Here is a 22,181-nt window from a genome sequence, read left to right as displayed (position 1 = left end):
TGTTTGTAGTTTGAGGCAACAAAGAAAAGGCGAAGCAGCTTAATATTCAACATAAACTTGGGCTATTAAATTGCATTTTACTCATTAACATATATGTTTAAAGTCATTATGACAAATGTTCTTGATTAGATAGTTTTCTTTGTGTAAATTCTGATGAAACACGTAAAATCTAAATTACTCTGACTCGATAATTTCCCTTTTTAAAAAACAACAAAGGCCCCTGTGACTCCCAGTTATCCCAAAGTGATGCAGCAACACGCCGTGTTATCTTTATTCTTCTTTACACACATTTGACTCGATTTCTACGGTGAATGAGCCCTCCGGCGCCGAATTAGCTGAACGGGTATCGATTGACTCGCAGGCGCAGAGGTTTTTCTGTAGGAGCGAATTCATTTTAAAAAAGCAATAAAACCCAGTGAACCCAGTAACAAGTGCTTGCTTATTTCTAGCAAGCAGCTTTGGTAGTTCCCCTCATTATCAGTGAATAATACACATACTTATTGTGGCACACACAGCCAGGGAAAACATATTAGCTTTCATTCTTCTGGGAAGACAGATAAAAAAGGGTCAAATGACAATGTTTGCCCTTCGGGCTTGATGACGCTTTTCCATCTTTTTGTGAGTGTGAGCAGACACCCTTCTGGTCTCAAGGCCTCGTCTCTCAGCCTTCAGGCTTCCTTCCCAACACGGCAGCACCATTTTCTTTTTTCTTTTTACAAAAAGTGGGAAAACAGCAGCGTTCTGCATCAGCTCTCCCCCTCTGTGACGGAGTGATTGGACTCTCTGTGCTGCTGGCAGCGTTCTGCCTTTACAGTGAGACAGCTCCACCCTGCAGGCTGTGTGGTGGGAGTCCCGTCTGTTGTGTGGGAGCTCTGCCTCCAGGACACGACGCTGCCAGGAGAAAAGGGCCGGGGGCCGGGGGACAGGGGGGATTTATACTACTATAGCTCTGCTATTTGGCTGCTGTCTCTGTACCGTATGCATTTGACCTCATTCAAAGTCTGTCTGAATCAGGAGATGACAGAGATTCTACCTGCATGGGTTGCAAAACAGCCCGTTTGAGATTTTGTTGATGGAAATAAATAAAAACATCCTCCCTAGCTAAACCTTTGTCCTTCCTCTGATATATTTCTTCATGTTCAAATAAATGCGGCTTTCTCAGATTGAAACGGACACAGCAGAGGCGACAGTGAACAAACGCACATTAGCTGAGGTGTTTGCACACTGTGCCCTTGTGACCTTCTCCAGTTTTCTCCAGGCTGGCTGCCTGTGTGTGTGTGTGTGTGTGTGTGTGTGTGCGTGCGTGTGTGTTGCATTCTGCTATAGCCGGCAGCATTGCCAATCTCACTTGGGTGCAGCCACACATTTGGGCCAAAGTGAGACTGTGCAGACTGCAGAAGCATCTTAATTCCGTGTGTTCCCTTAACCTTGCCATGTCTAATTTTTACCCAAAATCCCTTGCAGCAAACCAAAGAGAAAAGGTGTAAACTTGCCGGAGAAAAGAGTCTGGTAAAGAAAAAGCTGCAATATTTGCCATCATCATTCAGTTGTGTACTGAGGTCTGTTGAGTCTTGGGTCAATAAAACTAAATTGGTTCCCTGCCCCCTGCATCTACAGCATGATTGATGCTGATATAGATAGCACAGCGGACCCAGAACATACAGCGTAGTGGTCGACATGAAAGTGGATCTTTGTGTGAATGGAATTGGCAGACAAAGTGCAGTTGCCTGAATACTGTACACGGCTCCCAGAATAGAAATGAGGGTACCACCTGTTTCTGGTCACATGCTGCTGTCAACATCCTGTAAATCTCCACGAGGGAATGCAAAACGCTAACTACCCCCAATTAGAGTTAATTTCCCTCCAAAATGTACTTCTTTTATTTTCAATCTTTAGTGGCGTCCAACTGGTTTTCATCTTTTTATTTAGTGTGCGTGAACAGAAGTTTTAGCTCATAGCTGGGTTCCAGAGATGATCTTGAGGTATCCTTGACGGAAACGTCAATAAGCTCAAATACTGCATCTCTCCTTTGGGAATCCTTTCACCACGTTTGTACCCACCGTCCTCGCTGCCCCACACATATAATAATGCAGAGATTCCCTCGCAAAGCGAGGGATTTCTAGCAGCTCTGTGAATGTACTCTACAACTGTGGCACATAGAATTTAAGTCCTTGACTGAACCATTTAGGATGTTCAAAATCCAATTTAAAATTCATCAAATCTAAAGGTCCCTAGATGACCCTAGAGGTCCCGCAATGCTTTATTACACAACTAGGTCAGCACACATCTACCTCGCAGTATTTTCTAAAGCAGTCCAGTGTGTTGGCTTCGGTAAATGTTGGAAACAATCCGGGAAATCTGCCACAGATATTTTTCAAAGCCATAAATAATTACAATTATTCACACGGAAAGTACCTCAAAGCAGCAACACTGTAGTTTTCCAATGACGAGCTCACATCCCCTGTGTGTTTCGAATGGCATGCGCCCATTGTTATCTGTGGTATCCAGCCCGGTTCAGGTCTGGGTCACAATGAGAGGGATTTGTCAGGTTGTTGTAAGGATTTCCAGGAAACCTTAAGCAATCACAGGTGCGGTAACCATTCTAAAATGACGATTAAAAACAGTTTCTCCCAACAGGTCACAAAAGATGATGAAGAATGAGTAACAAATAATGCAATTTGAAGTGAATCTTAAGTGGTTTGGTTTTAGCCAGCGGGCCGGCAGTGCTTGGAGGTGTGCGAGGAGTCGAGGTCACTGGGCCGCTCTCCCTCCACCCTGACGGACGTGGCAGCATGCTGCCCCACAGTTATCTCTGTCGACGTGCATTCGATCAGCGGAGCGCTGACATTTACACGCGCACATTGCTTCAGCTGGAGAGGGTTTTCCTCGACGGTGAGTCACCGCGACTGGGAAATTAAGGGCAGATTCAAAACAGTTCAGGGGAGAAATAGCGGTGGACGCCACTTTATTCAAAAACAAGTGCAAGCGCCATAGGAGCTGTAGAAACATGTCACTGTTGGGTAATTACTTAAAATCATTTTTCTGTATTGTGAAATCACTTTAGTGATCACTGTACTGTACATCACTTTGTCCGTTTTTGTACTTTCTTATGATCTGGTATAACATAAATTGAATTTGGATTGGAACATCGTGGACATTGCTGAGCTGGGAAGATTTCCAAAATTCCTTTTAGCATTAAATATCTTGAGAAATGTCTCATCCTGTTTCCAGAAACCCTTCTAGTTAATTCTGTTCTTGCATTTTTGGCTCAAGCTTTCGTGGAGGGAAGAAAGGCACGAAAGAGGTGAAATTAACATCAAAAACTGTTTTTGCATGTTAATGATTTGTTGATTTTCTAATGTAAACTCTATTGGGATGGTTTATTCTATTTGAATCTCCATTTCTAGTAATTATGAGTAATACTTCAGTATGGCCATGGCAATAATAAACCATTGGCTTAATATCCTCTGCTGAATGGACGGTAGGACAGCGAGGGCACGGCACTCTGACAGAGAAGGAAGGCAATGGCGCGTTTGACAAGAGTACAGTAAGTCTGCGGAGTGTCTCCCGTCAGTCATTAGGTCGGTTCAGGCATGGATACACACTGACGTAATGAGGCACAGTGAATGTGTTCAGTCTGTGTGTGCGTTTAATAGTTTGAAGGATGAATCATTCTAGGGATGACCTGCTTCTTCAGGGAGGTTCGAGTATGTGTGTGTGTGTGTTTGGAGGTTAATGGCGCATGAAATTATGTCTTCATTAGCATCTCCTCGAGACAAAACCACATGATGGGACAGTCATCATATCTGTCAGTTACATGACAGGAACATAGGGTATTTGTGAGTGGAACCATTAAATGACAACAGTGGGAAAAAATGATGAACCCATTTTACCTGTTTCAAGCTTATTGGAAGTACGCTAACGTTACGCTAACATTACGCTAACGTTAGCGTAACGTTACGCTCACGTTCCGCCGACATACTGTGTGTGGCTCTATGTAACGTCAGTTTAACTTTTTATAGCTTGCTTGTGTTTGTGGTTTGTGCCGCCTCTTAACTATTTTATAGTGGAATTGTTAACGCGTTTAGTTTGTAAATTGTTACTTTATTAGTTCCAGGAAGTGGTAGCGTTAGCTAAAGTTACTGACGTGATTGAAATGTGAGCTAAAAAGCAACGCAATCAACTTTTGAAGAAGAGATATATTTGGGCAATGGAGGATACCAATCAGGAACTACAATGTGTGTGATTTTGCAGGATGCATGCTAATGTACTATTTGTCCATTTGTCCATTATTCACGATATTATTTCGCGAAAATCTTTCGTGAAACGTATAAGTGTGGTTCTTTACTTTGATCTTTTGTGTTTGGTCATGCAAAAAAAGGGGAAAACATTGTGTGAACGCAATCAACACTGGCCGGTTCACCCCAGTTCTGGCTGCATCTTCCAGTCATGTAGTCTGTGATCCAAACCAGCGCCTGCTGTATAATCCCTCATGATCCTCGGAAATGTGCGGCTGCTGTGCGAGGATGTGGTTTTTTGTTTGACTGAACAACCGTGGCGGACCCACCACAGTCGTGCCAATGAGTCAAATCACATCACAGGGCGAACCAGATCTGGCGGCGTGTGTTTTGTGTGCGTGACGTGTGAGGTGGAGATGAGGTTGACAGCCTCCGGTGTCATCACAGTGATGATAAATGAGAGGCTCCACATGACTTGGTTTTAATCTGATACCAAATGCAAAGGCAAAAGACAGATAATGCCACGACTGCTGTCGCCAATGTCGTTCTGATGAAACGCTTTGAAATATGAATTGCCATTGACTGATGTGAATGTTGACATGAGGATGTGTTCTTTCATAGCTTCCAGGTGACATTCTAAAGTAACAGACATTGTATTTTTTCGAGCAATGGGCCTTCGGAGCAACAGGCTTTTGCTTTCCGGGATAACGGGCTGTCGGACAAATGGGCTTTCGGCCCCAAGGGAGATTTTTCGGACTACCGGGCTTTGGGGAATAATGGGCCGTGGGGACAATGGACAGTCCCCCTTTGCTAACATACGACACATCAACATAACATAATATCTTGTTAAGTCCGTGCAAAAAAAAGAGTTGTAAAAATGACACGCGGTTCAGTGTTACAGGAGTTTACACGCCGGACTAGTTCTCGGTCGGGGAGCTGTGGCGTGCCACACAAACATGAAGCGAGCATATTTCATAACCGTTGGGACGTCCCAGACAATGGGATGGAAATCAAAAGGAGTGAATCTGAATCTCTCACAGCTGGGTCTTTTTCGGGGCTTCTGTTCGGCCTTCCAGAAAGGGAAAGAGTACTTAAAGCAAGAGGTGTGCTGTGGGGTTACTTTGAGCCACTGTGGTGCTGGGATTGAGAGGTTTTAAGTGGGGGGGGGGGTTCACACCAACATGTCTTTGATCTACTGAAGTGGCCTGAGGTCTGAGCAGCCTGCTGTGAGTTAGGCGGGTGTGTGTGTAGGGTGAGGTGGGGTGGAGGTGTGTGTGTGTGTAATTCAACACATTAAACCAAAGTTAGACACGAAAACACTGGAGTGCACAGCCTGCTATTGAAAGGTAATCGCTTTAATGAGATTACGGGTCCGGCTGAGATTAATACGAGAGGCTGTTTAGTTCATAATGGAGGTTCTCAATGGAGGTAATAAGGAAGTAATTCAATAATAATCAACCTCACATGTAATTATTATCAATCACACGCCTTAAAACAATGCTATGCCTGTATACAGTCAATTACATTCCACTCAACATCAAATTAAAGGCACGCTGTGGAGTTTCTGACCACTAGTAGCGCTGTGGAGCAACGTTTTGAGGAGCTTTTTATCACGCAAAAGGAGAAAGAATGCGGTAATGCACAGAGAAAGTGCATTGATGTAATATGAGCCAAACAGAGTGGAATTCCTTGCAGCCTACTCGTTTGCAAATGCAGCAGAGTTGGTGGGCCGAGGGGCTGCCGGGGGGGGGGGGGGGGGATGTCACTTGTCTCTTCCCGATTTGGGTCTGTCTCCACTTATAAAACTCCCATGAAACCAATAATGCTGTGCAGATGCAGACGTTTTTGCCAGTGAGCTAACGACACAGAGGGCGCAGTATGTCGGGAATGCCTTTGATCAGGGCTTCATGGAGGAGACGGACGCTTTGATGAATTCTGCTGACATTTCCAGGAGACCTTTAAAGACTCAAGTCGTGCTGATCAAATCAGCGTGTATTCGCTCTCTTTCGAGGTCAGGTAGCACGTATGCGGTCAGTGTGCTTTTTGTTTGTTGGCTCGGAGATGAGGAGACACTGTGTTTAAGTGCTTTTTGAAGGAACATGTGTATGCTGAACATTTCGTGGACGTATTTCTAGAATCAGAATGCTTTCGTATGTTCCAGTACCTTTAGCCGTCTTGGAGCGTCTCAACCGACCAGCATGTTGATAAAATGTCATCCTCCTTTGGATATATCCATGTGCTTTGTCCAAGTATTAACATTTCACTTATAGCCAGCGCCATTCATCTTCCCCACGCGACTGATTTCAGCTGCCGACAGCATACAAACGCACTCATCACTCATCACACACACACACACACACACACACACCTGCATGTGCAAACGCACCCATGCTGGCACATCCTGTTGGCTCGCTGGGCCACCGATGTATTCGCGAAAACCTCTTCTCTCTCTCCTCCATCTGCCACGTCTCTTTTTACCGGACAGAGCGAACAGGGATTCTTTTTTACAATCATGTAAATATTTCTTTTGTTATTGCCGTAATTTGAGGATGGATTACGAGATGGTTCGACCGCTGCCGTTTCTGCTGCGGCTTCAATTCCGAAAATGTCCGTGACCGTTAAAGCGCACATGTGCTTTTCACACAAATCTCAATTATTAGACCGATGTCTTTAAATGTCCAACTGCAAAGTAATAGTTCTAAATTCAGGGGGGGGGGGCACATATGTCATCCGTGTGTTGCAGCCTGCGGTGTCGAAAGGTTTAACAGGCAATTGGGTTTCTTCCTCACAGGGGGTCAGGGGGGGGGGGGGGGGGGGGGGGGGGAGAGACTGATAATTGCACCGGCACATCCTGGATCGTAAGTGAGGCCGGGCAGATGTGGAGCCGCTTCATTGCAACGCCTTATTGTCTGTTGGTCCTCAGCTGCTGATCCTGACTGTTTCAATGAGCCCTCTTCCCCTCACAGCAGACCCACAATGGCATCCTCTTGCTGTGGCTTGTACATATATATTATATATATATATATATATATATATATATATATATATATATATATATATATATATATATATATATACTGTACATGTGTGCTGTGGGGATAATGGGGTAACGAGAAGCAGGTGTGATGACAGGAATGAGGGACAGGTGTGCAACTCATATTACTACCCACCTTACCCCTCCCGGGCAGGGTGATGGTCTGCAAAGAGAATCATTAAGATCCAATTTGTGGCTGCAACGTGCACACACACGTCGCCTGGAGAAGATCATTCATCAGCCGGCGGCCCTCATTCCTCACTGGGAAGAAATGTGACGCGGAGGCTTGCTGCCTGTCTGCACGACCTCTGACCTCCAAGGTGTGTGTGCCTGAACGTGACACACTTACACACTTCAGAGATAGAATAGGTGGTCTCGTGGCGATAGGCACCATCCAATCATGGACCACGGACGGAATGGTGTGTCCCCCAGCACCTCTTGTAATCATGCCTGGATTTGTTATTGCTTTGTAAATTGTTTTGTGCATCTCTTTGTGGTTGTTTTGAGTCTCTTTCTATGCGTTTCGCGTCTCTAGTCGTTTTGCTTTTCTCTGTTGGCATTTTGCATCTTTGTGGTTTTAGACCCTTTTGTGGTTGTTTTATGTCTTTGTGGTTGTTTTATGGATCTTTGTGGTTGTTTTATGTCTGTCTGTGGCTGTTTTATGTCTCTGTGGTTGTTTTATGTCTCTCTGTGGTTGTTTTATGTCTCTTTGTGGTTGTTTTATGTCTGTCTGTGGCTGTTTTATGTCTCTGTGGTTGTTTTATGTCTCTGTGGTTGTTTTATGTCTCTTTGTGGTTGTTTTATGTCTCTGTGGTTGTTTTATGTCTGTCTGTGTCTATTTTGTGATATTTTGCATCTCTTGGTGGTCGTTTTGCGCCTCTTTGTGATTGTTCTGCATCTCTGTGTGGTCGTTTTGAGTCTCGTGTGCATTTTGTGTCTCTGCAGTCGCTTTGAGTCTCTTCGTAGTTGTTTAGCGTCTCTTTTTGGTCGTTTTGTGTCTCTTTGTACTCGCTTGCTTCCCAATAAGAACTGTCAACAGTCACCAGCCACTAGTGCCCTAGAGGCCTGTTCAGTAATCCGCCTACGGTCCAATCACAGCTTTGATCCACAGCAGACCCCGCCCCCCGAGGGAAACATGCTTGGCTTCCTTTTCTGGCCTGCTGCTGTTTGACCTCCATCACGAAAGTCATACACGTTATTATTCAAAAATGCAATTACCTAATTATACGTTGTGCATAATGAGGAGAGAGGATGAAAAGGGACGTAATGGAGGACCGGGGAAAACAAATTCACGCTTCCAGCTTGTTGACCCCTCCTCTCCATTAACCCACGACCCCCACCCGAGTGATGGGCAGTCGTTGAAAACGTGCCATCAAAGGGGGGCGCGGAGAGTTCCGGGTGTTAAGAGGCAGCGCTCCCTCCTCCGCTCGTCTCCTGTGAAGGGTCCTCCTGGATGTTTCCATTGTGTTCGAGAGCCTCCCCCCTAACGACGCCCAGCAACCTCTTCCACTATGTTCCTATGGTAACAACCCAGAGAGTGTGTGTGTGTGTGTGTGTGTGTGTGTCTGGGAGATGAGTGATTGTCTGTGTTCATTGCGGCTGTGTGGCTCATTTCTACATCATGAATCAATTATCGAGGCTGTGGAGCGAGCTCATTTGAAGAATCTCAGAGACAGAGAGAGACGATCTCACTGAGGATCTTCACACATCACATGTACGGATCAGTATTTCCCTTGGAGAAGGTGTGTGTGTGTGTGTGTGTGTGGGGAGGGGATAGGGTGTATAATGGGACGTCCAGCTGACATCATTTGCCTGCCAATCCGCTCCCTGCTTGCCAAACCCCGGCCTCCATAATAGCTTCACTGAGCAGGACTGTGGCAGCTACAGCGGCTCTATTTTTAACCGGTTCAGCATGCGGGCGAAAGTGTCACACCGCCCCCTACTGTCCAACGCTGGTACATGATACTGATCACAGCAGAACCACAGTGGGGTTACTCAGAACATACTGAACCACGAAGCCTCAAAAGGGGGATTTTCCTTTTTTTTCGGCTTCGAATTATATTTTGTCATGAAACATAAAAACACAGAAACTTAAAAAAATAGTTTATCAGATTAAAAACACTTCAAATAAAATGATTTATTGCCAACAAATGATTAAATAACCTGTAGACAAGAGAGTAGGAAGATGTGATTACATGACAGGGTGTCGTCCGTCAATTTCTGCTTTTAATTATCTTTTGTGATTAAGGTGTGAGGAGGTTAATTAAGACTTAAGACCGTGTGGATTAACACCGGTTGTTTAAAGAGCTGATATTAACCCAGCAACAAACAGAAGGGAAGCTGAGTTGTCCGAGTAATTGACGCACGTGTAATTGATGTTATTATATTCTACAGTTGTAATTATTACGACAAAAATTCAAAAATAACCGTGAGCTTAACAGGAATGTAGATTTCAGACACAAACTGCAGGAGTTTTGAGACACGCAGCGCAACTGCACCACCCTGTGGTCGTTGATAATACGACATTTATTCATGCCCCGTTCTTTCCATCCTCAGAGGGTCTTTGAGTAGAGCGACCCTCTCCTCCACCCACCTGCAGAACCGGGGCCCTGACACAGGGTTGCCGATGACTTTGACGCAAGAGTCCTCCAGCAAGTAAAGAACGTCGCTGTACAGCGCATTCGCATCGTCGCAGATTTGAATCAGTTTGCGTCTCTCGAGCTGCTCGTCCAAGTCGATCCGATGAACTCTTAACATCAGCAGCCAATGCTGCACCAAACTATTGAGGTCCTCCGATGCCTGCCAGGTCCTCGAGCCCGTCTCAGTCCACGATATCCGCGTGAGGTCGGCGCTTTCGCGGACGACACGCACGTCGAGGCCCCTCAAGCATCTGTCGAACCCCCGCTTGTCAAACTTTTCGATGTACCTGCAAATGTACGAGTCGACCCAGACGCACGCGTCCCCCTCAGCACACGGCTCTTCCGCGTCCTCCGCATGGCTCTTGGAGGACGTCGAGGCATCTTTGGTTCGGAGGATCTCAGCAGTCAAGGCTGAGCTGCTCTGATCCGGCTCCTTCAGATCGTCGGTTCTGCTGGAGAAGGAGCTCGTCGGATTCTCTCCCCTGATCTCGGGCGCTGAAATCCTGTCTGGTCCGGTGCGTTTTTCTGAAGTGCCGCCTGCTGCTGGCTGTGTTGCTGATGTTTCCTCTGTTCTGTGCAGGTCCAGGCCTGATAAGGAAGAGGTAAGCCCTGCATTCAGCAGCTCTGTCCTATATTCTGCGGGCATTTCCCTCCTGGACCGATCCCTCGGCTCTTCTTCTTGTGTGTCGCAAAAGCTCCCGGCGGCGGCCAAACTCTCAGGAGAAACCTTTCGCCTCGGGGAGGCGGTTGGAGTTTTCCCATTCGAGAGCGGGCTTTGGACTTCGGCTGCCTCACCTGTGGCCTGCGTCGATAAGCCGCGTGAGCTCCCCCCCGGTCCCGGCTTGGCTTCAGAACCGCCGCAGTTTACGGAGCCGACGACCTCGCGGTGAGCCATTGCCCTCGGATTAAGAGGGGATTCTCTCGGTTTGACGGCTGCAGCTCGGGCCGAGACTTTGACGGATTCAAGCTGGCCGGCCCTGAGGATGAGGTCCTGCCTCAGGGCCTGGACGGCGGAGAAGGGCCCCTCCACGGTGGCGTTCGTCTGCGGCGGGGAAGGCCGGAAATGCAGCGACCTGTGAGCCGAGCGCAGACTCTGGATCAGCGTCGACGGATCTCTGCCGAACACGGAGAGGTCGACCGTAGCGCTGTGGACGTACATAAACATCTGCAGCACAAGAGCACATTCAAAGAAACATCTTACATCTGAGAAACATGTGATTGTCAGTCTCGTATAAATCACAGATGAGCAAAGCACCGCTGACACTCACATCTCTCGTGAAGGGGAACACAGTGAGGAGGTAGTCGTCTGGAAACTCGTCGTCCTTCATGAGCTGCCGCTTCTTCCGCACCACCCTCTCTGCATCTGCCAAGAGTACAGTGCTGTTCCATCAACATCACAGCGATCGCTTCATGAGGCCTCTCTGCTGTCGTATACAATGTGGCGAGTTAAACCACTCGTACCATCCTGACACGTTTGATCTACGTTCAGCTCTCTGCACGCTGTGTACGTAGTTCCCATGGGAGCCAATTAGAGCGTAAAAGCAGGAGACAATGATTTTAAGGCATTTACGCATTTGAACGTCCATTCGCTGAGCCTCTTGTCCTGCAGTCACATTCCAGTCGCAGCTAATAAGCGTCAATAAATAAATAGACGAGTGTTAAAGATGGCCGGGTGTTTATGCTTAGTAATGTAATGATAAACATGAGAGGCACAAACTGGGCCTTCTGGACAAGGATGTCAACTTAAAAAGTGTCATTCTTTAAATGGAGTTTGGCGCTTCAACGATAAACAGGTATGAACCTGTTTATTGTTAACTTACGCTCCTCAGAGTGGACACAGATAACAGACACACGCGCTGTAGTATGATTAGCTTGTAGCCTGCGTTTAGCTACAACCCGTTTTATTTACCTTCCGCTTTGTCAAAAGTGACAAAAGCGACTCCGTCCATGTTGGTGGGGTACGTGACCAACTCGACGTCTCCTCCTCGACTCCTCCTGCGGCTTAGGAAGTGAATCGTCAGCTTGTCGACCATCCTGCTGACGGGTAGCGGGTCGGGCACCCCGGACACGACCACCATCCTGGAGCTTCCCTCCCCGCGGTCGGTCTCCATCACAGGACGCAGACCACGAGGCCTAGCAAACACAAGCTAACTGCTAACTCCGCACCGTTGCTATGAACACAAAGTTACTTGGAACAGTGTCGTTTCACTTTCGCCCTGCCATGTGTGTTGGTCACACGCTGCAGTAACAGCGTTTGTCCACTAGGGGTCTCTGTTTCACCCACCGAGAAGACGGTTCATTCAAAAGGGGTAATTTCGTGCTGACGGAAATGAGGCTGCTGAGCAAATATCTCTGCAATGCCCTAAAGGCAGAGACACAAACCTAGAGCAACATTTCCCAAGATGTTGCCTCATAATGTTGCCTCATAATGTTGCTCCCCCCCCCCCCCACACACCACACTGAGGGAACATTTCAATTCACCCTCAGCTTCATGTCACTGCTCGACCTTTCAACATTGGAAAAAGTTTTCTCAACACGTGTGGTGCAAACATTTATTGGAGTCCAAAAAAAAAAAACAAGAAAAGAAAAAGAAAGAAAAGCCACACCAGACACAGAACACCTCTCAAGATTCACACAAATAAAATACCCCCCCCCTCCCCCAAAGAAAAATAAGCCAAGTAGTGACAAAGTCGATTGCATTTTTGTTGTGCATATAAACATTTTAATGAAATATAAAATAAAGTGGCCTGGCCGAGTGCAACAAATGGGTACGAGAGAGGGGGGGGGGGGGGGAATAAAAGAAAATCCAGGCCCTGTCTGATACCGATCAAATCTCCGTTCATCACTTCAGTGCAAATCCAACATTCACTGTGTGTAAAAGTGACTTTAAATAATTCAGGTAGTACATCTATTATTCAGTGTTTATTATTGTATGGGCTCAACATTGTACAAGTGTCGCTGCGCGTTATTGTCGGGAGATAAATGCCGCTCAGTGTCACGACTCAGGGGGGTTTGGACACGGATGATGGAATTATTGATGAATGCTAAATAAAAATAAAACACTTTGAAGTGGCCCCAATTTCACGTCGTGTTAAGCGGGAACAGACACATTCTCGAACCAGAAACTAGTCGATTATGTGTACGTTTAGCTTGAGATGCTGCCGTTATGCTCACAGACCTGCTATCGAAAGAGCCACAGTGGAATCTCGATCTCCAAACACTTTCATTTCTGAACAGCAAACAAGATTTTTTTATTTTTTTTTTAGGATAGAGAAGGGGCCAGCTCAGCAGCCGCGGACGCTTTTCACAAATAAAACCAAACTCGGGGCCCCGTTGGCCAGAAAAACGATAAAATTAAAATGATAAAATGATAAAATTAACTGAAATAAAATAAAAGTGAACGTTCATTCTTCAAACATTTTGATTTTTTTTTTGTATTTGGACAGAGTCTGGGACTTGAACCGAGGCGGTCCAGACCGAGGCAGCAGAGGCAGGTGGTTGGATGTGCGTTTGCGTGGCGGCCCTTTAAGACGCCCCGAGATGTTTTAGCAGCTATGAGCCGGACCTTGTCCGAGGCCACACGGCTCCCCGTTGTGTCCGGCGCTAGTTCGGAGTTCGAAGGCGGGCCTGGGGTCCGCCGTGGTGGAGCGCGGCGCTCGGGGCGGCGTGTCTGGGGGGTAGCATGGCGAAGATGGAGTATGACGAGGCCAGGCGTCCGCCGGGAGCGTCTCTGGCCGCCGCGCCGCGCAGCCGGGGCTGATGGTCCGACAGCCGCTGGATCAATTGGCCCCCTCTGCAGAACTCTGCCAGGAGGTGGTGGGAGTCTGTGCAGCCGATCCCCTCCGGAGGACCCGTCACTTCCAGGATCTGACTGCTCACTGCGGACACACACACACACACACACACACAGACAGATGGCACCGTGAGCAGCAGAGCCAGTAAATAAAACAACTGTCACGGGTGAAGAGAGAAGTCAGACCTGCACCATCGGGAGGCTTCAATAAACTGCTGCTGCCAGCGTTAAAGCTTCAGGTGGAGAATCGGTACAAACACCCTGCAAATTTGGTGTTTTTCATTTGCCAATTTCCTGATGGGTTACATTTTCAAAAATGCACGATTGTCAGTTTAAAGACAACGCTGCTTTTCTTACTCCCAGACAGCGTTGACATTTTACAGCAGCGCTGTAAGTGTTGAACTTTCAACCGACCCCCTTCCCCCCCCCGATGATTGTACAAGCACCTGAATAATCTCCCAAAACAATAAATAAAAAAATACGACGCCATATTCGAAATAATCAGCACATTTGTACTCTCGGCACAAATACCGCCGGGGCTGCAGGTTCCACAGCCAGGTGTGATTTCTGCCCCGTCTGTGAATTTATTCTGCTTACATTCACAAACAAGACGCTTTCCTCCGCAGCAAGCACATTTTGACGCACAACAAAAAAAAAAACTGACGTTATTTCAATCTGCTCACTTTAGACCACACAGCAGTTGAGTTGATCACGTTTTCTGATTGACAGCCAAAACCTGACGCTTCACTCCTGGACTTGTTTTTTTTTTAATGAAACCGGATTTTTTCTAGCAATATATAAATCACTTTCATGCGTCTTTCTATACAGGGAAGGTCCAATTTCAGTTGTGACCTTTAATTAAATAGAAAAATGGCCGCCGTTAGCTCGAGGTTCACTAAACTCAAGCCTCCCTCTGGACTTCCTATTACCTGCTTCACCTACACTGAGATCTGAAGACAGAGGTTTTCTGCTGGCCTTCCTCCCATGACCGCTACGCCAAACCCCCAGTGGACCCTGAGGAGACAAGAGGAAACCAGTGAGGTCATCTGTGGAGGGAATGACTCGTATGACTGATCGAAGGCTGTTAGAACATTTTATACTTTATATTTTTGTATGCGCCTGACCTGGTGTTTGGCCACTATGTGTGCGGTGTGGATCAGCGGAGGTCTGATGGAGGGATTGTACTGCAGAGGTTGGCCCAGTAGAGAGTAGTGTGCTTCACCTGGACGTCACAAAAAGAAAAGTTATCACAAGCTGTGGAGTTTCAGGTCAGTCGAAACAAGCTGAACGTCTACTGTGAGTTTATACGGAGTAAGATTTGGGCAATTACATTTAAATTTAAACAATTCAAATCTAAGATATGACATTCATTGGACAGAGTGAGCAAAAATCTGTTTAACAGCACGCTATAAGGTGGTTAATGATATTTAGCAAGTCAGCTAACATTACGTTAGCTAAGCTTAGTCAGCCACTGCTTACACGGCTAGCTAGCTAGCAACTAAGACGGCTCGGATGCAAGCTAATAAAAGTACAAACTAACTTAAAAATATGACTGATATTAAGATTCACGACTAAATATGAAACACAAAACTGTATAAACTACGTAAGTGTGGCTGCTTAGCAGTCTACCAGTGCTTCCGTAGCAGATAATAGCCAATCAGAAACTACCTCCTCCTATAATGTGATAGTTTTGATTATTATTATAGTTTCGATTATCCCGATGATGATGTTGGTCTGCGAGGCGGCCCCTTGTGCGTCTCACCTTGTCCACTGTGGCAGAAGGCTGTAGGGAGTGGCGGGTGGTGGTGGTGGTGCGGGTGGCGCGCCATGCCAGGGATGGACGAGATGCCTGACGGGAGGCCCTTGAAGCTGGGCGGCTGGCCTGGCGAGGGAGTGAGTGCCGGGGACAAGGGCAGGCTGCTCTACACGCAACACACCGGCGGTGAGGCGACGGGGGGGGGGGGGGGGGGGGGGGAGAACACAGAGACACTTTCATTCAAAAAAAAGCAAACATCGCTGTTTCTCTCCCTTGCAAAGTCGTCGCTTTAATGTGCCGTTCTATCCACATTAGTACCCCCCTAATGTGCCGTTAAACCCTAATGCTCGGGACTATTTCCCCCTCAATTTCAAGCTACGCCCGCACCGGCGACTTCATTTGCGGAGCCTGTTTACTGTGACATTTAACCTGCCCGCAGGAGGAATTTTGGCAATTCCTGCATCACTGTCAGACTCAGACAACCAAAATAAATTGCCTCTCAAATTGCTTTCTTGTGACCGTCTCAACTTCCCGACACATTCCGTGTTGTCCTGTGTGGCGAACACTACCTGAGCAATTTCATAATTTAATCTAACACTGTTTGGAAATTGTCGTTGTCAAGTCAAAACCTCTGGGCCACTGAGCAAGACAACCCTCAAAAAGGTTATTAAAAGGTTATAAATACAATCTCATGAGTGTTTTATTGAGCATTTGGACGCTGATGCACATGGGCTGCGTTTGTACCTGGGTGCTGTCTGGAGGCGTGGGGAGCTCAGCGGGCCTGCGGCTGCGCTGGTGCTCGGTGCCGGGGTGTTTGTGGGCGGGCTGTTTCCGCTGGCAGGGGGAGGGGGCCCGGGGCTGCTGGCAGGAGGGCGCCGTCATTTGCAGCATCACCATGCCGCCGCCGCCGCCGGGGGCCGGGGGTAACAACCCTGCACAAACGCACATGGAAAAAAACAAAAAAACACAAAAGCGGGGAATTGAAACATAGTGTTGAAAAGAGGCAAATGAGGTCAGGCAGACACGGTAAAACACTTCATACTGCTTGCTTTTTTAAATTGAATTCATCATTTATTCATCATATTTACGCTGACAGCGTAAATGCGTTTTCTTTTCGCCCCAAAAAGCTCTTTTTCAGCATTTTGGGTCAGCTGCTGAGCATTTAAGTTCTAAGAGGCCACATGAAGCAATCACGGTCCATTCCCCTTTTGCTGCTAAAATCCTCTACGATAACGCTGGAGATCCAGTTTATCCAGATTATCTTATTCGTTTTTGACGCATTAATGGGAATAAAAAAAACAAAACAATCAACGAACCGTCTGCTCTGTGAACTAAAAAATCGTGGTGTAAAATTTGCAGCCGACGCCGCTGTTGATTTATTACTCATCACCCGACAACAGTTGCAAGGACAACAGATGTTTGGACTTAAAATCGGGCGGATTACTTCTGGCTGCGGCCGATTAAAAGTGTTTGCCATGAGTGAGGCGAGACCTTCATCCAACCTCATTACTGACAGGGGCTGGAAATGAATGCTCTCTCCATCCCCCCCCCCCCCCCCCTAACAATCAGGCATGAATAATAAAGGTCATTAGTAAGGAGACTGCCCCACCTGGGCCTCTGGACAGCCATTCTCTGAGCCCTCGGAAAGGCCAGCACATGAAAACAGGGCTCATTACGGCAACTTCTATTCCTATAAACTACGCTTTTCTTTTATTTCTAGCCCCTGATTAACCTATATATCTATTACAACTTTACCAATATGTCGCCTTGGTCCATTTATCCGCTGTTGTCGACCTACTGGCTGTTTAATCCCAGCGCAGCTCCAGGGTGGGGGGGACATACCTGCATACTGCTGGCCTGGGTGCTGCTGGGAGACGCAGGGGGACGAGGTCTGAGAAAACTGGAGCTGCTCCATCATCTGGGCGGGCAGGAAACTCACCGTGGAGCTGCGAGACAGAATACACAGAAGGAAGTGTTTCACAACGGGGCTTTCTGCAGCGTTCAAGGTAAATGGGACTGAATTGAAAGGGTGGATTAACCAATTAATGGCCTGGATCAGAAAACATGTGATTCAACAAGCCAATCAGATTTGGCTCCCCTTCCTATGCCACATGTAGGCTCATTAGAATGTACCGCCCTCCATCTGTATATCTCCCCCACAAGTTGAGAACTACCTTCGGAATGGTGACCCGTATATTTCTCGCGAGCCAATCAGAGCAGACTGGGCTATTTACGGGATGGGGTCTTAAAGAGACAGGCGCTAAAACAGAGCGTTTCAGAAAGAGTGAGAAATATTTCGTTGTTTTTTTTTACATTAAAGCATGTAGACATATTCTAGTATAAACCCCAAATATAAACCTAAAAGTAAATATATGTCCCCTTTAAAATGTTGCCAAATCTGTCGGCAGCAGCAGTGCATCTGGTACTCCAGAGCCTGAGCACCTGAAGAAGAAGTAGTCCGACACGATGCTTAATCTGTGATTAAAAGAGGACTTCTAAAAACCTGCAGACGTACACGTTTGAAATTTAACTTTCAACTCAATCTGCAAAAAGCAGGCGCTCGGCCCCGTGACCAAACCCGCCTGTAAGGACTCGTGTCCAGCTGGTGAGAAAGCAGGCTGCAGGTGGACAGCCGGGCCTCGGGGGAGAACGCTGAGCTGTTCGAAAACTCGCTGCCGCATAAATCATGTTTTTTCTACGCCGACTGCCCTACTAACGCAGCCTCGTTTTACAGCTGGGACAATGAGAGAGGGTGACCTCTCTCTCTCTCCCCCGTGTGTGTGTGTGCACACATTGTTCTTTCTGCAGGTGACGACTAACGTACATGGCTGTTTCTCCACGTCTGGCGTTTGTCATATGTACAAGCGCGTCCCAGCGGTGCTCCCCTACACCGGCATCCAGATTGATTGGGTCCGCGGAGGTAGGCGCTAATTACATGTTTTTGCTTTTCGGTGAACCAGTTCCATCAATCAGCCCGTAATGAGAGCGGGCGGCAGAGTACCGGAGGAAGACGGGGGAAGGCTCTTTGAGAGGACGTTCGTCACCATCAGGCCTATAAATAAGAGGCACCTGCAGCATCACGTACCTGCAAATCGGTTTCTGGGACAAAGTACATTTACAGGCGAGCCAATCGTGCAAACTTCAGCTGTTAGCGACCGTCTTTAATAAAAGGAGGGACATAAATCAAGAGCGGGTTTATTATCAGGTCTCATTAAAAGTCCTTCGGAATGATTTTTAAATGGATCAATGGAAACTGGGTCATGGTAAACTAATCACTCCCATATATTAAAGTATCAATGCAATAAAACTTTGATCTTCAAACTGCTTCATACTGCGCTCCCTATGAGTGGAATGAAACCGTTTGAAATGAAAATCGTGCTTTTATTTTGAAGGAACTGTTCATTTAACGGGGAACCATTGTACACAAAGAGAGTTCTGATCTCCATGAGACTTCCTGTTTCAATAAAAATGATCTCATGCGAGTCATAAAGTCTTTTCTGTTGCCTTAGTAACGAGCGAGAGCGCCGGCTGTTGATTGGACGCCGTACCTCATGGTGGTGTGCTGGTTCGGGGGGAGCAGGCTGTAGCAGGGCTGCATGCCGGCCACGGCCACTGCCCCCTGTCCCGGCTGACAGGACACAAACACTGGCTGCTGGTACGTCTGCTGTGGCACAGAAACCTGCTGCGGGAAAATAAAATACAAAAGGTAGGTGATAAAGCAACAAAACCAGAGAAAACTGGCTTTATATTGGCTAAGACGTCGTCAGAAGTGAAAGCTTGCAAAAAGTACCTGATAGGACTGCATTGGATTGTACTGGACCATCATGCCTTGCATCTGGTTGCCCATATTGCTTTGCTGGTTGCCGGTGAGAGCCAGGCTGGACGTCGGCTGCATGCCCACTATGGCCTGGTAGCTGGACGCCGGGTTTGGCATCATGGCTTGGTGCACTGAGGTGAGAGAAAAAGGCACAACGCCGTGTGACCGAATGAAAAGGAGACCACTGACGGGAACGCTGACAACAAAGACATTGCCGTTAATTGTCACATTCATTTAAAAAAGGGACATTTGAGGAGGAGGGAAGCGGAGGATTGAAAGATGGTGGAAGTCGAGCAGGAGGAGGAATCGAACGCTTAAATGTCAAGGTGACAAAGAGACATCTGACAAATAGCATCCCTCGTGACACACACACACTAATCCAATGGACAAAAAGGAGAGGACGTCCTTTTGTGAAGGTGTCTTTACAGTCTGCCGCCCTGGGAGAGAAAAAAGTACAACAAGACAATGAGAGTGCTCGGCGAGGAGGGGGAGGGACTATTTTCATCCACCCTCGTCTCCCACCTTCGCTCACAAACAGAGCATGAATTGATGGTAATATCAACCCCGCCCCCCGCCCCGTTTCATTCCATTCCAGCCGGCCGGCAGATTGGGACTTCGACACCAAGGACGTTCCTGCTCGGTCGTCCGTTACCTTGTTGCAGACTGAGACGGGCGCGTGTCCTGGGAGGGTGAGGGAGTGAGGGGCTGAAAAAGAGACCGGTTCACTGTGAGATTCATAGAGGTCTCTCAGACAGCGTCCCGGCCCCGCATCCCGCCTCTCGGGCTCGGCGTGATTCCCCTCTGGTATCCAATCAGACGTCAGGCCCCGGAGGCCGTTAGGAACTCAAGAGGAAGGCCCAAACAAAGAGCAGACAACCTGCCGCGTTTTAACTGTTTCCAAGTAACATTTAAAGTATGTATCTCATCAATCCTTGAAAGGATTTTTCCCCCCTTTGATTGAAAGTACACTTTACCATATATTCGTTCTAGCAATGACATTTAGTTTATACTAAGATTAAACCCAAAACTATTCACTTTGTTGTCATAGATGACAAAGAAAAGCAACAAATCCCAACATTAGAGAAGCACCATTTTCAATCGTGATGATGTTTTCATCGCTCCTTCAGAGAAAACAAAAGGTCCGTCGCATCGTCCTCCTGGCGATGACAGATGAAGTCAATCATTACCGACCAGTGAAGAGGAAGGAGGACAAGCGCTCAGCATAGAATACCATTCTTTCCCAGAAAGACCACGACTGCAGCCGGAGCCCTGCGGCGGTCTGATGCAAGGCGGTGGAAACATTCACAGGTGTCTCTGTGGACCCCCGACTGCGCCGGCAGAGAATCCCCGCTGATTACTGATATATTGCACGCACCCCGTGCTGCAATATCTTCACCTTTAGTCGTCTTATATATCTTTTTATTTTATTTTATTAATGCACAAAAAAAGGATGTAAAAACAAGGCACTGAAGTCATTTTTTCCCTGAGAAATAATTGCTGTCCTTTGCCTTTGTAGGTCAGCTTCATTTGTCCACCGTCTTATTCCCCAGGTCCCCAGCAGGGAAGCCGCATTTGCTGCCGACAGATGACAGAATAGTGCCGCAGCCACTTACAGAGAGCGCGCGCGTGTGTGTGTGTGTGTGTGTGTGCGCACCAGCGTGCGAACAAGAGTCACAATCGTGGGCAACATCACATCCAGTTAAGCGAGAGCACGTGCGTGTGTGAGGAAGACCGAGCAGGAGCTAACAATCTCAAAAAAAGAAAAACAGAATAATCAAGTGGATGATTCCCGGGGAGACGTGTGAGCGCGTAAAAAAAAACAAGAAACACAGGAAAGAAAAGGGGAAATATTTGTCCGTCGGACTCCCTTGTGAAGAGTCACGAGAAATGAAGGGTAACCTGCTCATTTTTGTCATAAAACACAACTCTGAAGAAGATTTAATGTTGATTGAAGTGTTTTTCGGGTAGCTGAGCGTAACTTAGTGTGATCTCACCATCTCATTTCTCACAGATTATTTTTTTTATCCAATTTAACCAAATTGTGTGAAAATAACTAAGATTATCTCTTGAGAAAACACTCTTCACGCGGGTCTTCTTTAAAGCGGCCATGTTCATACCTTGTTGCTGGGGCAGGCTTTGGCTCTGAGGGCAGTTGTAGGGCAGCGGGTTGACGGGGGGCCGGTAGTGCTGCTGCTGGCCGGAGCAGTGCGGGTGGTGGACCGACGAGCAGTAGCACGCCGACATCTGGAAAGACACGACAAAAGGAAACTCAAGGGCTGTGCGACACCGTTAGAATCCACGTGGAGGATTGGGTTAGACGTCCCCCTACCTGCTGGACAGGCTGTTGGATGTAGGCGTGCTGCTGGAGCAGCTGCTGGTTCAGCGCGGACCCCGGGAAAGCGGCGGGGCCCGGCGTGGAGCCGGGGTACACGTGGTTGGGGCCCGGGGTCGGGAGCGGGACGGGCTGACCCTGCAGCAACCCCGGGTGTCCCCCCGACGGCCCCGCCACCATGTAGCTAGCAACCTGCTGGTGCTGCTGGTGCTGCTGCGCTCCCTGCAGCACCATGGGGGAGGCGTGGTGGTGGTGGTACATGGCGGGATAGTGGCGGGCGTCCGCCGCCGAGGCCCCGCCATCGCTGGGCGGCGGCTGCGCCAGAGTCATGTGACTGAACTGGGCGTTGAGCGCGTCGGGCTGGAGAGAGAGAGAGTTTAGCGTCAACAAACGTCTTAATCGTTAAATACGCTCAGAACACCGATCAATACGGTCGGCTACGTGCAAAAGACATTTGCTGAATTGACTCTCGCTTGGAGGTTGAAACAAATGCAGGGAGTCTAAATCTGACCCGGGGTCTGCGGGGACCAAGAGTCCAAAAGCGAGCTATTTATCTCGCGGTGCGCCAGTCC

General features: G+C 47.7%; 2 protein-coding genes across 9 annotated transcripts in view; both read right to left on the bottom strand.

Moving 5' to 3' along the window:
• Nucleotides 1–9,573: 9,573 nt before the first annotated feature.
• On the bottom strand, nucleotides 9,574–11,962 carry LOC306797312 (uncharacterized protein). Its single transcript, XM_079296612.1, has 3 exons — nucleotides 11,821–11,962; nucleotides 11,180–11,274; nucleotides 9,574–11,076 (listed from the first exon to the last, which is right to left on the bottom strand). Exons 1-3 carry the CDS (start codon nucleotides 11,942–11,944, stop codon nucleotides 9,799–9,801), a joined length of 1,497 nt encoding a protein of 498 aa, XP_079152738.1. The 5' UTR covers nucleotides 11,945–11,962; the 3' UTR covers nucleotides 9,574–9,798.
• A 487-nt stretch (nucleotides 11,963–12,449) lies between these two features.
• r3hdm1 (R3H domain containing 1) overlaps nucleotides 12,450–22,181 on the bottom strand; it is a 33,978-nt gene continuing 24,246 nt past the window's right edge. For 5 of the 8 annotated variants that reach the window (XM_079296168.1, XM_079296169.1, XM_079296173.1 and 2 more), the window contains 10 exons: nucleotides 21,607–21,969; nucleotides 21,395–21,521; nucleotides 19,251–19,408; nucleotides 19,009–19,142; nucleotides 17,303–17,406; nucleotides 16,205–16,392; nucleotides 15,467–15,626; nucleotides 14,829–14,926; nucleotides 14,634–14,718; nucleotides 12,450–13,789 (listed from right to left, as the gene is read on the bottom strand). In XM_079296168.1, the coding sequence (XP_079152294.1) occupies nucleotides 13,515–13,789; nucleotides 14,634–14,718; nucleotides 14,829–14,926; nucleotides 15,467–15,626; nucleotides 16,205–16,392; nucleotides 17,303–17,406; nucleotides 19,009–19,142; nucleotides 19,251–19,408; nucleotides 21,395–21,521; nucleotides 21,607–21,969 (1,692 nt within the window). In that variant the 3' untranslated portion in view covers nucleotides 12,450–13,514. Of the gene's footprint in view, nucleotides 13,790–14,633; nucleotides 14,719–14,828; nucleotides 14,927–15,466; nucleotides 15,627–16,204; nucleotides 16,393–17,302; nucleotides 17,407–19,008; nucleotides 19,143–19,250; nucleotides 19,409–21,394; nucleotides 21,522–21,606; nucleotides 21,970–22,181 lie in introns of those variants that run through there. The other 3 variants (XM_079296170.1, XM_079296174.1, XR_013773089.1) reach the window with 3 other exon arrangements.

The sequence above is a fragment of the Melanostigma gelatinosum genome (assembly GCF_949748355.1).
Source record: "Melanostigma gelatinosum genome assembly, chromosome: 24".
Classification (NCBI taxonomy): Eukaryota; Metazoa; Chordata; class Actinopteri; order Perciformes; family Zoarcidae; genus Melanostigma; species Melanostigma gelatinosum.
Note: the sequence above shows the minus strand (reverse complement) of the source record. Positions and strands in the feature narration are given on the sequence as shown.

Bases quoted from the DNA above. Each gene is read 5' to 3' on its own strand.
- LOC306797312 (XM_079296612.1), bottom strand. From the start codon at position 11,944: ATGGTCGACAAGCTGACGATTCACTTCCTAAGCCGCAGGAGGAGTCGA. The intron at 11,275-11,820 runs GTAAATAAAACG...TACTCTTGGCAG, and splicing joins CACTTTTGACAAAGCGGAAG to ATGCAGAGAGGGTGGTGCGG. The intron at 11,077-11,179 runs GTGAGTGTCAGC...CTTGTGCTGCAG, and splicing joins TGTTCCCCTTCACGAGAGAT to ATGTTTATGTACGTCCACAG.